Below are 15526 nucleotides of genomic sequence, written 5' to 3'. Positions count from 1 at the left end.
AAAAAATTACCTAGAGGAGGTATCCCTGTAAGTTGCTTTGCTCTGGGACTCATGTCTGCTTCCCTGAGCCAGGGAATAGGAGTAGGGATGGCAAATGTTATGGACTTCCACATGGTTGACTGCGGTTTAAGTCCCAGGCTCTGGACTTAATTCTCTCATGAAGAAATAAACGTTAAAAAAAGAAAAGCTGAAATTCACCCAGAAATTGCCACACCCCACTCTGCCAGTTAAGGAAGAAAAGCAGAAGTTCTGATTTAAAAGTAATTTTATATATTATTTTGGAGCAGGAACCCTGTTACTGTTCTTTCCCATCTGCTCAGTTCACTCTCTAAAATGTGAACCTGGTCACTTACCAATAACGAGACTTGAAGACGATGCAACAAGCAGCTTGATTATAGAAGCATACTTTAAAAAATATTGCTAAAATCTTGTCACAGGGCATGTGCACTTGCCAGAGAAAGAAAAAGAAACAGAGTGAGCAAGAAAAAGAACCTCTAATGGGGCATGGTCACGCCACAATCCCTTCTTCTCCATTTTTCCACCCTATCGGGATTTGGGGAATGCATGCACACACACCCAATAAGTTTTTCAAGCCTCCAGGGCCAGAATTCAAACTGTGTGGTCAGCCATATGGGATCCAGTTCCCTCAACCAACCAGGCCACTAGGCTGCCTCCACTAACAGAAAAATACATTTAATGGGACCAGCAGATGGCATAATGGTTATGTCGCTGGACTTCCACATGGTTGACTGCGGTTTAAGTCCCAGACTTAGCAGCTTGAAACTCACATGGGACATGTGTGTATGCATGTCCAAAATTCCTACAGAGAAAGGATTGTGGCTTGGCCATCCATCCTGGGGGGTGATTTCTTGCTTTCTGTCTCTCCAGCAAGAACACACACGCTATAGCAAAAATCTCTCAAAAAGAGAAAAAAGTATTGGGACCAGCAGTTAGCGTAATGGCTATGTCACCGAACTCCCATGTAATCAACCACAGTTCGAGGCCTGGACCTGGTGGCTTAAACTCACCCTGTGTGTGCCCAAGATCTCGAGAGGAGAATGGAGGAGAAGGGACTGCAGCGTGGCCATCCCCCTTGGAGGGTGATTTCTCACTTTCTATCTCTCTGTCTCTCTCTGTCTTTCCAAAGAAAAAAAAAAAGAGAGAGAGAAAAGCATTAAGGGACCAGCAGATAACATAACGGTTTCATTGCTGGACTCCTACATAGTCGACCACAGTTTGAGTACTGGACCCAATGGTTTAAGACTCATGCTGGGTGTGTGTGGGTGTGTGCTCAAAATCCTGAGAGGAGACTGGAGGAGAAGGGATTATGGCGTGGCCATCCCTCCTGGGAGGTGATTTCTTGCTTTCTGTCTGTGTCTCTGATGAATGCATGCACCCTACAGCAAAAATCTCTAAGAAAGAAAAAAGCATTTAATAATGAGTATTCCCTATATGATTCTGTTTCCAGTGATTAAAACCTGTCAGTTTGGGCCCAGCAGTGGTGGCAGAGACTACAGGGCATCATTGTGCAAAATTGGAACCACAAGTAAGGCCCAGACTTGGATCTGGAATAACCTAAATATGGCAGGCACAGTGATAGAGACCAGTAACCTAGCTAAGTGAGAGGCTGAAGTGAGGGGATCACGACATGGCAAGACACTGTAGAAAGACCTACCTCCTCTGTAAAACAAAGAAACATGCAACAGATACCTATTGTTCTGTAGAACCAAATACAAAGCTAAAAGGAAACAAAAAAACCTTTTTTTCAGGCTGAAGAAATTCATTTTTAAGGAATCGAACATGTTTTTCCTTGTGAGGATTAAAATGATACAAGAAAACTCATCACAGAACAAGGTGTGCAGCAACACGACATGTTAAATCCTTCCCATCTATCTTCTCTGGCTACTCAAAATGCAAAGTAGGGAAATGACAATCAAATCTTTTGGTCCAAGGAAGAAAATCTCTTTAAAAAATGTTTAAAAGTCAAGATGTGCCAGAATAAGTTATTAGAGCAGCATTTTATCATCAGGTGGTAGAAATATTAGTTTTAATTATTAATTAGGATTTATTGAACAATGCTCTCATAAAATCTATATGATTTGTAACACATCAGAATTCCCTCCACCCCCAGGATCTGGAAATAGCTGTCCCAATCTGGAAAATAATTTGTTACTAACCGAATGCAGTCACAGATGAAATGCACCGTTCAGTAAGTGTAGATAACAGCAAGAATTCTCCTCCATCTGGACTAATGATATCTGGATTTCATTTCTAAAACATACCAGCGCATTCAAAGATACAAAGACCTGAAATACACAGATCTTTTTCACCCAGGCCTCTCTGCCTGTACAGGAAACAACCGAGCTGTGAGAGTACTTGTTATGAACAAACACATCAGCCCTCACAGGTATAGGACAGAAATCCAAATGCTTGTTCCACGAGATGTCTTCCATTAACCTGAAGCCTTTGGTTTACGGTGTTTAGCGAACCACTCATCGCTTTTGTCTGCTGCCATTGCCTATGGAGACAAAGGGAATACACATTTACTTCAGGTCTGAAAAAGAAACATCGCAGTGTGCACAATCAAGAAATTCCCATTTCGGGGCCAGCAGGTGGTGTGGTGGTTAAGGCACTGGATACTCCCACGTGGCCAACCACAGTTTGAGTCCCAGACCTGGTAGCTTGCTTTTTCACTTTCTCTCTTCCTCTCTGATCAAATTAAAACAAATGAATGAAAAAAATAAATTAAAAAAAAAAGAAATTCCCATCTAAAGAGTGTTTATCTAGGAAGGCCAGACAGTAGCATAGTGGTAAAAATGCAGCACTCTGCAAGGCAGACCCACTTGGGAAGGTTACCAGTTTGTGTCCAGAGACCTCCCTGAGTATGCCAGGCACAACTGTGCCCTCAATCCAGGCTGTCTGAAACTGGGGGTGGATCACCGTGTAGAGACCCGTCTGTGGTGTTGTATTTCTCTGTCTCACTCATGAAATAAAATAAGTACATAAAGAGTGTTCATCTAGCATAGGGATGTTCAATGTGACAGGAGTGGCTGGTAAGCAGTGAGGTGGATTCTTTTTTTCCCCCCTAAGAGATTTTTTGCTATGGGAATATGCATGCGCTGGACAGACACAGAGAGACAGAAAGCAAAGAATCACCCACTGGAGGGTGGCCACACCACAATCCCTTCTCTTCTAGTCTCCTCTTGGAATTTTGGGTATGCATGTAAATGTGCCCAGCATGAGTTTCAAGCATCTGGGTCTGGGACTCAAACCATGGTTGGCCATATGAAAATCTAAGCATTATTATAACTTATGCCATGTGCTGGTCCGTTTCCCTATTTTCAACTGCAGACACTTCTGTCTCCTTGTTAAAGTAGGTGAGTATTTTTGCACCATTTCTCTGGCCAGTTAGCAGCCTCTTTCCTTTTAGTCTTAATCACTTTGTTAATGGCTCTATTATATCAAATGCCTCAAGACACACATAATTTTTTTTTTTTTTTTTTTTTTTCCATTTGTGTAATAGGTAGGACGTGTGAGCTTGCCGGAGAGATAGAGAGTTAGAAAGCAAGAAATTACCCCCCTGGGGGGATGGCCTTGCCACAGTCCCTTCTCCTCTGTTCTCCCCTTGGGATTCTGAGCACACACGCACACATGCCTGACATGAGGGTATTTTTTTTTTTAGGATTTATTTTTATTTTATTTGTTTATTATTGTTTTTCCATTTGACCAGAGAGAGGGAGAATGAGAAAGTGAGCTGCCAGGTCCAGGACTTGAACTGTGGTCAGCCATGTGGGAATTCGGCGCCTTAACCACCATGTCACATGCCAGCTCCCTGCCTGGCCTGAGTTCTAAGCCATTTGGTCTGGACTGGAACAGCAGTCATCTACGTGGGAGTCTAGCAATGTAACCATTACACACACTTTCTCATGCAAAATAGTTGTGTCCATGTCTGGGTCCTCAGTTATCCTGTATACTCCTCAAAGCTTCAGACCGTGTCTGAGTACCATGGGCACACTTGAGCCTGCCGTAGTACCCAGCTCATAATGAAAACTATAATTTCTAAATGGTACTTCTATACTTGCTTTTTGACTATATAAATGAATGCTTTTCCTTACCAAACAGCTATTTACCAAGTGCTCGATTGCATTAGACAAGAACTTACAAGAAACTCAAGTTCCATTCTTAGGCCCCTCTGCAAGCTCCTCTCAGTGGAGTTGACATATAACATAAGAAGATAAAGGAATTCTGTGGAACCAAAAGATTAGTAGAGGTAGAGCTTCCTTTTTAATTAAGAGGCCTTATGAGTCTAACCAGGTGATAAGAATCACAGCACTTTTCATTCTACCAAAGACTCAAATAAACATTTTTTAAATTTGTTATATGGAGCCAGTAGGTGATATGGTAGTTAAGGAACTAGACTCCAACATGGCTGACTATAGTTCAAATCCTAGACGGGGGCATGAAAATCACTTGGGGCATGTGTGCATACATGTGTGCCCAAAATCCCAAGAGAAGAATGGAGAAGGGATTGTGGAGTGGCCATCCTCACGGGGTGATTTCTCACTTTCCCTTTTTCTTTCTCTCTGTCCTCTGTCTCTCTCTGACAAGCACATATGCCCTATAGCAAAAAAACAAAAAACAAACAAAAAGAGATGTTTACGACTGAGGAGGAGCTGTCAGAGACGAAGATGGCAAGATCTCCGACATCAAAGTAAAAGAGAGATCAAAGGAGAAGAAAATTCATCAATGGCATGAAAAGATTGAGAAGGAAAGAATCTAGCAAGTTTCCTTCATGATAAAATTTATAAAGGCTTTATTTTCTACACAATCCTGCTTTAATGGCTATTAACTGAGCATTTGCCATTATGTTAGCAGTTCACCAAGCTCTATAAACCACACAACAATCACACAGGGTAGACACTCTTACTTTCCCAGTTTCTTTAATTATTTTATTTAACTTTATTTTAATTTGACCAGAGAGGGACAGAGTGAAAGAGAGAGAGGGAAAGTGAGAAAGCAAATTGCCAGGTCCAGGACTTGAACTGCAGTGGGTCAAGTGAGAGTCCAGCACCCTTAACCACTACACCACCTGCCGTCCCGTCCCAATTTCTTTTAAAGAATGATTTTATTTAACTTTATTTTAATTTGACCAGAGAGAGAAAGTGAGAACACAAGCCACTAGGTCTGGGACTTGAACTGTGGTCAGTCATGTGGGAGTCTACCACCTTTAACCACCAAACCACACACTGGCCCCACTTTCCCAATATTTTAGATAAGGAAACTGAAATTCAGAGAATTTAAGTAAATTGTTTAAGGCCAGCCACATAGATATTAAGTGAAAGAACCAGGAGAGATCAATTCATTTTTTAATTATGCAACTAAGTATTCACACAATGTCTACTAAGGATTGGTGTGTGCTGGAAGCTGGGACACTACAATGACTGCTTTGAATGCTGCTGAAAGATCGAGTTCAATGAGAATAGAAAAGTGGTAGCTGGATTTAGCAGGATGGAGGTCACACACGCACTTAACTGAGTAACAAGAGCCCTGAACAAACTGAAGTGTAAATGGGTGGGGAGAAATAGAATAGGTATGTAGACAGATTTTTTTTAAAATGAAATCTGGAGAAAGGCTATGGGGTCAATTAAAAAAAATTTTTTTTGAGATATTTTTGCTTTAGGGCACTTGTGTTCACTGGAGAGAGACAGACAGAAAGAAAGCAAAAAATCACCACCCCAGGGGAAGATGGCCATGACACAATCCCTTCTCCTCTATTCTCTTGGTATCTTGGGCATGCACACACATGTGCCCACTTGAGATTTTTGTTTGTTTGTTTCAAGATTTACTTATTTATAATTTGTTTAATTTTTTTTTGGGGGGGGAAGGTTTTTGCTATAGGGCGAGTACGCTTGCCAGAAAGACAGAGAGAAAGAGAGAGAGAAATCACCCCCAGGAGGGATGGTCACGCCACAGTCCCTTCTCCTCCATTCTCCTCTCAGGATCTTGGGCATGCACACTTGCTCGGCATGAGTTTAAGCCACCAGGTCCGGGACTCGAACTGTAGGTGAATACATGGTAGTCCAGTGACATAGCCATTATGCCAACTGCTAGTCCCTAATTTATTATTATTCTACAACTTTTACCAGACAGTGACAGACAGAAAGGGAGACTGAGAAAGCAAGTCACCAGGTCTAGACTCAAATTGTGGTTGGCCATGTGGGAGTCTAGGGCCTTAAGCGCCACGCCACCTGCCAGTTCCCCCAACTTGAGATTTAAGCTGCTGGGTCTGGGACTCAAACTGCAGTTGACTACGTGGGAGTCCAGTGATGCGACCATTACACCATCTGCTGGTCCCCAAAAAAAGGCTTTTAAAGATGAGAGCTGATGGGGCCAGCTGGTGGTGTGGTAGTGAAGGCATTGGACTCCCACACGGACGACCGTGGTGGAGTCCCAAACCCAGCTGCTTGAAAATCACATTGGGCACACGTGCATGTATAATCAAACTCCCAGAAGAAGAACAGAGGGAAAGGGACTGCCGCATAGCCCTTCCCCTGAGGGGTGAGTTCTCACTTTCCCTCTCTCTGTCTCTCTCTGCTGAGTGCACACACCATATAGGTGTGGGGGGGAACTAAGAAAATAAAACAACAAAGAAAGATGGAGCTACTGGGACCAGCAGTTGGCATAATGGCTATGTCACTGGGCTCCCATGTGGTTGACCATGGTTTTGAGTCCTGGACCCAGTAACTTAAACTCATGCTGGGCATGTGTGCATGCGTGCCCAAGATCCCGAGAGGAGAATGGAGGAGAAGGGATTGCGGCATGGCCATCCCCCCTGGGCGGTGATTCCTCGCTTTCTGTCTCTCTGTCCGAGTGGGCGAATGTGCCCTATAGCGAAAACCCCTCCGAAAAAAAAAAAAAAAAAGAGAAAGATGGAGGAGCTACTGAAATTTGTTATATGCTAATAAGAATTCATTGGCAGGGAAGAGGCTACATGTGTAGAATGGAGAAAAGGTGACCAAAAAAGCTGAAGCAGGGCAAGGGAATGGTATCCAGGCATTTCCACTCCCTGAGCACAGTAAGGCTGCAGACAGGAGCAGCTTCCAAAGGCAGCCTGAGGAGTCCGGTTGAGTGGCATATGGAGGCAATAAAGACATATGTCTCAACAGTCACCCCATGTTAAAAGGACATGGTCGGACAGTACGAGTCCTTCCCTCTGGCACTTGCTCATACACATTTTGTGCCATCCCCCTTAGGCCCACAGTGATAAAAAATTTAGAAGGAAACTCACATCATCCAACAATTTGCTTCCCTCTGGATCCACCTTAGAAAGCTCTCGAAATGCTTCATCCCCAACAAAGCAAATTTCATGTCCATCCTATACCAATAGAGAGAGAAGAAATTAGGCAAAAATATCTCCACAGCAACACCCGGGACAGCCCGTCTCCATCCTGAGCAGTACTTACAGGGTCGGCCAGGATGACCACTTGAACTGTTGCTTTCCCTGGGGTATCCAGACTCACGAGAGGGGTCAGAATCTTCTGCTTCTCCCTTTTCATCAAATCTTCTAAACCTGGCAACTTGAGGAACAGAGAAGGCAAAGCCAGTAAGGGGTCACTGCTACTCTAACCGCATGTCGTCCTCAGCCCTGGAGAAATATCAGATGGACCAGAAAGAACCCAGGCACCAGTTGCTTGCTTTTATTATCTCAGCCACTCCTGAAACAACTGTTGAACTCGTTACCAAAGCCACAATCAGAATGAACCTGAAGAAGGGAAGGCCAAGGTTCTTAGCGGAGGTGAATTAGCTAGTGAGAGAGCTTAAACAAAAGATTTGGTACCAAACATTACCTCTTTCTGAGGGCAAGAAAAGGCAATTCTTCCAAAAGCTGCTGCATGGTCAACCGCACCTTTAATGCACTGTAGCTCCAGCTTACACTGAAAGGAAATAAGAAAGTGGACCTATTTTTTGGAACAGGTTATATATCCATGTAGTAAAAATATTCAAACACTACTAAGGAGCAGAATAAAAACTAGGTCTCCCTCCTACTCTCACCCCAGAGGCAACTAGTCAGCCGTCTCCTATGTATCCCCTAGACACAATGCATGCATACATCTTTCTTCTTCTTTTCTTTTTTTGGAGAGGTTTTTGCTATAGGGTGCGTGAGCTCGCCAGAAAGACAAAGACAGAGAGACAGAAAGCAAGAAATCATCCCCCAGGGGGGATGGCCAAGCCACAATCCTTTCTCCTCCATTCTCCTCTCGGGATCTTGGGCACCCACGCACACACGCCCAGTATGAGTTTAAGCCACTGGGTCTGGCACTCATACCACGGTCAACCACATGGGAATCCAGCGACATAGTCATTACACCAACTGCTAGTCCCAACACCTTTCTTTTTTATACAAATGGTAGCACAATTGGGACCAGCAGGTGGTGTGGTGGTTAAGGCGCTGGGCTCCCATGTAGTCAACTGTGGTTGAAGTCCTGAACCTCTCCGTTAAAAAAAAAAAACGGTAGCATAATTTACAAATTACTCTGTCCCTTGTTTTCCTCCACTTAGTATTACCACCTTAGTACCTAAAAAACTTGCCTCGGTCTTTTTGATAGCTGTGTTGTAATTCATTCTATGAATGAACCATAAATTATTGAAAGATTCCTCTACTCTGTGGGACACTGAGGTTTTTACCTCTTGCCATTACAGACAATGCTGCAATAGGTAACTCTATACACACTGCCTTTCACAAAGTGTGAGTACAACTGTGAAGCAATTCCGAAGGAGGACTGCTGGATCAAAGTGCAAAACCTAAATCAAACTAGATTTTTTCTTTTTAATGAAAACAAAACATTAAATCTGTTCTTTTTTTTTTTTTTAATTGAGAGTTCACATGAGAGACAGACAGAGACAGAAAGCATCTCCCCCCACTCCATGGGGCCTGGACACACTAAGATCCTTTTTTCTCCAATCTTCAGTCCTACTAGGATTCTAGGCATGTGTGCACACGCCTGGCATGTTTTTCAAGCAGCCATGGCTAGGATGTAAACCCTGGGATTTGGCCACCTGGGGTGCAGTTCCTTCTGAACAGCACTTAAACAATGGACTACAAGGCAGACCCCATGTTCTACACCTTGTCTGCATCTCTTCTGACTCAGCAATTCTCTTTCTAAAAGAATAGATCCCCAAGGGACCAGCTGTTGGTATAATGGCTATGCTGCTGGACTCCCATGTAGCCGACCATGATTTAAGTCCCGGACTCAGTGGCTTAAACTCACGCCGGGCACGTGTGTGTATGTGCTCAAGATCCTGAGAGGAGAATGTAGGAGAAAGGATTGCGGCGTGACCATCCCCCCTGGGGGGTGATTTCTCGTTTTCTGTCTCTCTGTTTCTATCTCTGGTGAGTGCACACGCCCTATAGCAAAAACCTCTCCAAAAAAATAAAAAAAAAAGAATAGATCCCCAAATATAAACAAAGGTGACATTTGGCTAGGAAGGTTATCACTAATTTTTATTTCCTTCTTTCTGTTACCTGTATAAATACGGAATCAATGTGAGGAAACTATGGGACAACTTTCAGGTTAACCTCACTTATGAGACAAACTCAAAACAACAGGTCTTCCTTGCAAAGCCGTTCACCTGGTTATCAGCATAGCCCAGCAAAGCCCTTTGCTTCTCTTCATCTTTTTCATAAATTTTCATTCCTAGTAGATTAGACCAGTAATTCAGGGACTTCTGAAGATCAGACACTGCCAGAGTTACTTTTAATACAGGATCTGTATGATAAAGAAACAGGAATAGACAGGTCAGTTCAAGGGAACAGAATAGAAAGCTAAAAATAGACTCAAGCATCTATAAGAAGTTAGCTTACAATATGAAAGGATTTGTTTTCCTTTTATTTTATTTTATTTTTTTTTTGGAGAGGTTTTTGCTATAGGGCGCGTTGCGCTCGCTAGCAAGACAGAGACAGAGAGAGAGAAAGCAAAAAATCAACCCCTGGGAGGGAAGGCCACGCCACAATCCCCTCTCCTCCATTCTTCTCCTGGCATCTTGGGCACACACACACACACACGCAACTGGCGTGAGTTTAAGTCACCGGGTCTGGGACTCAAACCGCAGCTGACCACACGGGAGTCCAGCAACATAGCCATTACGCTAACTGCTGGTCCCAATAAGAAAGGATTTTAAGATAGCATGAAAGGGCACATCATTCCACAAATGGCACTAAGATAATTGGCTAATCATTTAATGGGAAAAAGTTATACCTTTGAACTAAATGGCAAAATACATTCCTGATGGGTTGGTTGAAGGATTGAATTTAAAGAACGAAACCAAAGAGGTTGGCAAATGGCTTGGTGGATAAAGCACTGAATTTCCACGTGGCTGACTACGGTTTGAGTCCTGGACCTGGTGGCCTACTTTTTCCCTTTCTCTCTCTGGCCAAATTATAAACAACAATAATAATAATGATAATAATAAAGAATTCTTTTAAGAAAAGAAACAAAATGAAACCACTAGGCACAGACGATTATTTAATATAGTCTGGGGATGAAGGCAAATTTTCTTTAAACCTGACAACAGGGGCCAGCAGATGACATGTAATTAAGGCACTGGACTCCCACATAGCCGGTTGTGGTTCAAGTCCTGGACCTAGCGGCTTGCTTTCTCACTCCCTACCCCACTCCTGTCTCTGGTGAGTGCACATAGAAATTTTAAAAATAGTAATAATTATAAATAAAAAGCAAAACATGGCATCAAAGATTTAAAAACTATGAAGAAAAAAACGTCTGCTAGGCTAATTACACAAAATAGAAAACTAGATGGGCCAGCAGATGGCATAGTGATTATGTCACTGGACTCCCACATGGCTGACCACGGTTCGAGTTCTAGACCTGGTGTCTTGAAACTCACACCGAGCACATGTGCATATGTGCCCAAGATCTCAGGAGGAGGATGAAAGAGAAGGGACTGTGGCAAGGCTGTCCCCCCTGGAGGGTGATTTCACACTTTCCCTCTCAGTGTTCCTGTCTCTCTCTCTGGTGACTGCAAGCACCCTAAGGAAAAAGGGAACCAGCAGTTAGCGTAATGGCTATGTCGCTGGACTCCCACATAGTCGACCGCGGTTCGTGTCCCGGACCCGGTGGCTTAAAACTCACGCCGGGCGCGTGTGCATGCGTGCCCAAGATCCCGAGAGGAGAATGGAGGAGAAGGGATTGCGGCGTGACCATCCCCCCTGGGGGGTGATTTCTCGCTTTCTGTCTCTATGTCTCTCTCTGTCTGTCTGGCGAGCGCACGCGCTCTACAGTGAAAATCTCTCCAAAAAAAAAAAAAAAACAAACTTAAAAGAAAACAACCAGAAAAAGGATAACAACCAGGCCAGTATGTGACATGACGGTTAAAGGCAGCTGGATCCCACATGGCTGACCCCGCAGCTAACAATACATGACCTGGTAGCTTAAAAAACATGCCAGCTGTGTGTATGTGTGTGTGTATGTGTGTGTGTGTGTGTGTGTGTCCTACAACAGTCAAGATGAGAATGGAGAAGAGAGTAGTCTGGCCATCCCATCCTTGGGAGGTGATTTCTCACTCTCTCTTTCTCTGATGAGTGTGCATGTACTTATCGCAAAACTAAAATAGGGGCCGGAACATGGCATGGTGGTTAAAGTGCTGGACTCTCATGTGGCTGACTGCAGTTCAAGTTCCAGACCTGGTAGCTTGCTTTCTCACTTTCTCTGTGTCTCTCTCCGATCAAACTGGAAAATAATAATAATAATGATAAATAAAATAATTCTTAAAAGCAAAAAACAGAATGAAAACTAAAAATAGTAAAACCAAAATTAAGAATCAACAGGCCCAGCCATAGTAGCATGTATGAGACACTGTTGGTCTGGCTAAGGCCACATGGGAGGCTCAGGTTCAATTCCTGCCCCACTGTAAAAAAAGCCAGCACACACACCTGTAGTCCGAGCTGCTTTGGGAGGCTGCAGCAGGAGAATCAGGAGCTCACAGCATGGGCAACAGAGGCACGCCCTGTTCTTCTTTTTTTTTTTTAATATTTTTAAAAATAATTATTTATTTATTTTTATTTATTCATTCATTTATTTTAATTTGACCAGAGAGAGACACACACAGAGAGAAAGAGAGTGGGAAAGTGAGAAAGCAAGCCACTAGGTTCAAGACTCAAACCGTGGTCGGCCATGTGGGAATGTCCAGTGCTTTAACTACCACACCACCTGCTAATCCCACCCTGTTCAGTTTTTTTTTAAAGAGAGACTTTTCCTACAGAGCACGTGCACTCACAGGAGAGACAGAGGGACAGAAAACAAGAAATCCCCCCCCCCCAAGGGGGATGGCCACACCACAATCCCTTTTCCTCCATTCTCCTCTTTGGGCACAGATGCACACATGCCCATCATGAGTTTTAAGCCACTGGGTCTGGGACGCAAACTGCAGTGGACTACATGGGAGTCCAGCAACATAACCATTAAACCATATGCTGGTCATGGGATACCCTGTTTAAAGGGTCCAAGTGTAGGGATGCATACCTGTCGTCCAGGCAACTTGAGACACGCTGAAGGAGGAGGATAACGACATGGTCAGACCCTGGGGAAAATATGGCCCCCGCTCAACATGCAAACAAATTTTTCCAACATATAGTGCAAAGAGTTCTTAATATTTAAGTCATCTTTGAACATTAATAGGATGGGGGCCAGCAGGTGGCATGCTGGATAAGGGTACTGGACTCCTACATGGTCAACTGTGGTTTTAGTCCTGGACTTGCAGCTTTCTGTCTCTCTCTCTTTCTCTCTCTCTGTCCCTTTCTGGTAGGAGAGAGAAAGAGAGAGAGAGAGAGAGAAAGGGAGGAAAGAAGTTTTAATATGATGACGAGCCTAGAAAACAGGCAAATGGCACAAAGCAGTAATCCATAAAAGGAGGAAGTGGAATAGTCAAAAAGATTCAGCCTCACAATAAAAAAATGAAAGAAAAACAAAAATTAGAATTAAAATAAGACATTTTGCTATTTACTTGACTAATATTGGGGTGTCAGAAAAGTCCTAACATTTTTTTCTATGCAAAAATGCATCACGACTTTTCTGACAACCCAATAATTTAAAAGTTAACAATTAAAAGTCAACACTCGGAATGGTATTAGTTTTGGCAGTTGGTGGCATGACGGTTAGCGGGCCTGGATCCCACATGGTCAACTACACAATTTGAGTCCTGACCCGGCTTGAGAATCAGATGGGGTCACATGTGCATAAGTGTTCAACGTCCCAAAAGGAGAGATGAAAGAGGATTGTGGTGTCACCATGCCCCATGGGGGGACGGTGTTTTCTCACTTTCAGTCCCTTTCCATTGAACTTACATGCCCTTGAGCAAATCACCAAAAGCAAAAGCAAAACAAAACAAAAAGAAAAGAGTATTAGCACCGGGGCACTACAACCAGAACACTGGAAGACTAGATAGTAGAACCTTCCTGGGCAACAATTTGACAGAATGAATCGAAAGCTTTAACAATGTCCATTGCTTTTGAAAGAGCAAGTCTATTTTCAGCAATTCAAAAAGCAATTGTGGATGTATAAAGGGCTTTCATCACAAAGACATTTGTCACAGTGTTACTAAGAACAATGAAACACTAAGAACATAAATATCCAACAATAGAGAACTGTTTATCTTCCTACAATGTAATAATACAATGGAATTCCCGAGAAAATGAAGGAATATATGTACTTAGTTATTTTTTTAAGAAATTTGGCACACTCGGAAAGTAAGAGACAGAAACAGTGAGAAGGAAAGTGAAAAATCACCATCCCTTCTCCTTTGATTCTCCTTCTGGGATCTTGGCCACTCATGTACATGTACCAAGTGGGAATTTTAACCCACCAGATTTGGGACTTGAACCATGGTCAGTCATGTTGGAGTCCAGCAACATAACCTTTCTATCACCTAACATATTTATTTATAAATATATTTATTTTACACACACACACTTTTTTTTCTTTTTAAAATAAAAGATTAGGAATATATACTCAAAAATTAACACTGGATATATGGGTACTGTTTTTGTTCTCTGTCTCTCTCTCTTTTCTTTTTTTCCCTTGTGCTTATCTATTTGTCTTTTTAAAAAACCCTATTATTGAAACCAGAAGATGACACAATGGTTATGTCACTGAGACTCCCACGTAATAGACCGCAGTTGAAGTCCCAGACCCGGCGGCTTAAATCTCATGCCAGATGTGTGTGTGTGTGTGTGTGTGTGTGTGTGTGTGTGTGTACGCACGCCCAAAATCCTGAGAGGGACTGCAGAGTGACCATTCCCCCTGGGAGAGATTTCTTGCTTTCTGTCTCTCTGTGTCTCCAGTGAGCCCACACACCCTATAGCAAAAACCTCTCTAAGACAAAATGTAAAACATCCTACTTGTAAGAAGAATACAAATGATATTAAAACAGGGAACATGACTGGAAACTTTTTATACTGCAAGTGGCTTTCTTTTCTTTATTTTTTTCTTTGCTAAAGGGCTTGTCTGCTCCCCAGACAGAGAGACAGGAGAGAAAGCACTAGTCATAGAGAAGACACACTGCAATCTCTTCTCCACCTCTCCCTCCTTTCAGGATTTTGGGCTCACATGTGCCCAACATGTTTCTCGAGTTGCTGGGTCCAAAATGTGAGCGATTGTGTCAACCATGGGGGACCCAGCTGCCTTGACCACCAGGCCATGGAGCTGGCCCATAAATTACTTTTTATCTTATTTTTTTTAAGAGAGATTTTTGCTATAGGGTACATGTGCCACCAGGTCCAGGACTCACACCACAGTTGATTTCGTGGGAGTCTAGCAATGTAATCTTTACGCCATCTGCTCGTCCCCCATAAACGACTTTCTGAAGAGCTACTCCACGTCCCCATCTGCCTGTGATAAATGCAGCACTTTTTCCTTTGGTTTTCACTGCCTCAGTCCCATTTGCTGGGACAGCAACACCATGACTAAAGCAAGGGTTTCTCACAGGCGCCTCCGCCTGGCAGACTTTATTTCGGTTTTCATCATTCATTTCAAAATCAGTAAACCCCAGTTGACTCAGATCCTGAAGATACTGGGAAAAGAACGGAACATGTCGGCGAAACTACACAGGAGAATGAGTCAAAGGAGGAATGGACGGATGCCAGCTAGCCTGGCAGGTCTGACTATAGTACCCACCAGAAACCGACACCCACAAAGCATTACCATTCCAAAAACAGAAGCATTTTAGAATTGGGGGGGTATGGTACGTACTAAAATAACACTAAGACTAGAGAAAAAAATGTTCCGGTGCAGGCTGAGGTGTGGTGGTTAGAGGGCTGGATCCCACGGGACCAACCTGTCCAGACTCTGGAGCTTGAGAAACACGCTGAGAAGGGATTGAGGCGGGACCATGCGCCACAGGGGGAACTTTCTTGCTATCCCTGCCCCTCACCTCTTCTCTCTCTTGTGAGCGCACACAGCCTCTGTCAAAAATTAAAGTGAAGGGAAGGACCAGCAGATGGCGTAATGGTTACATT

The 15526-nt window shown here is 43.3% G+C and overlaps 1 protein-coding gene across 3 annotated transcripts in view; it reads right to left on the bottom strand.

The window, feature by feature from the left end:
• Window positions 1–1759: 1759 nt before the first annotated feature.
• Window positions 1760–15526, bottom strand: part of GLOD4 (glyoxalase domain containing 4) — a 26293-nt gene continuing 12526 nt past the window's right edge. For all 3 annotated transcript variants that reach the window (XM_027767883.1, XM_006167520.3, XM_027767884.1), the window contains 5 exons: window positions 9631–9767; window positions 7848–7934; window positions 7464–7577; window positions 7289–7375; window positions 1760–2518 (listed from right to left, as the gene is read on the bottom strand). In XM_027767883.1, the coding sequence (XP_027623684.1) occupies window positions 2453–2518; window positions 7289–7375; window positions 7464–7577; window positions 7848–7934; window positions 9631–9767 (491 nt within the window). In that variant the 3' untranslated portion in view covers window positions 1760–2452. The remainder of the gene's footprint in view (window positions 2519–7288; window positions 7376–7463; window positions 7578–7847; window positions 7935–9630; window positions 9768–15526) is intronic.

This window comes from Tupaia chinensis, unplaced genomic scaffold (genome assembly GCF_000334495.1).
Source record: "Tupaia chinensis unplaced genomic scaffold, TupChi_1.0 Scaffold144899_1, whole genome shotgun sequence".
Classification (NCBI taxonomy): Eukaryota; Metazoa; Chordata; class Mammalia; order Scandentia; family Tupaiidae; genus Tupaia; species Tupaia belangeri.
Note: the sequence above shows the minus strand (reverse complement) of the source record. Positions and strands in the feature narration are given on the sequence as shown.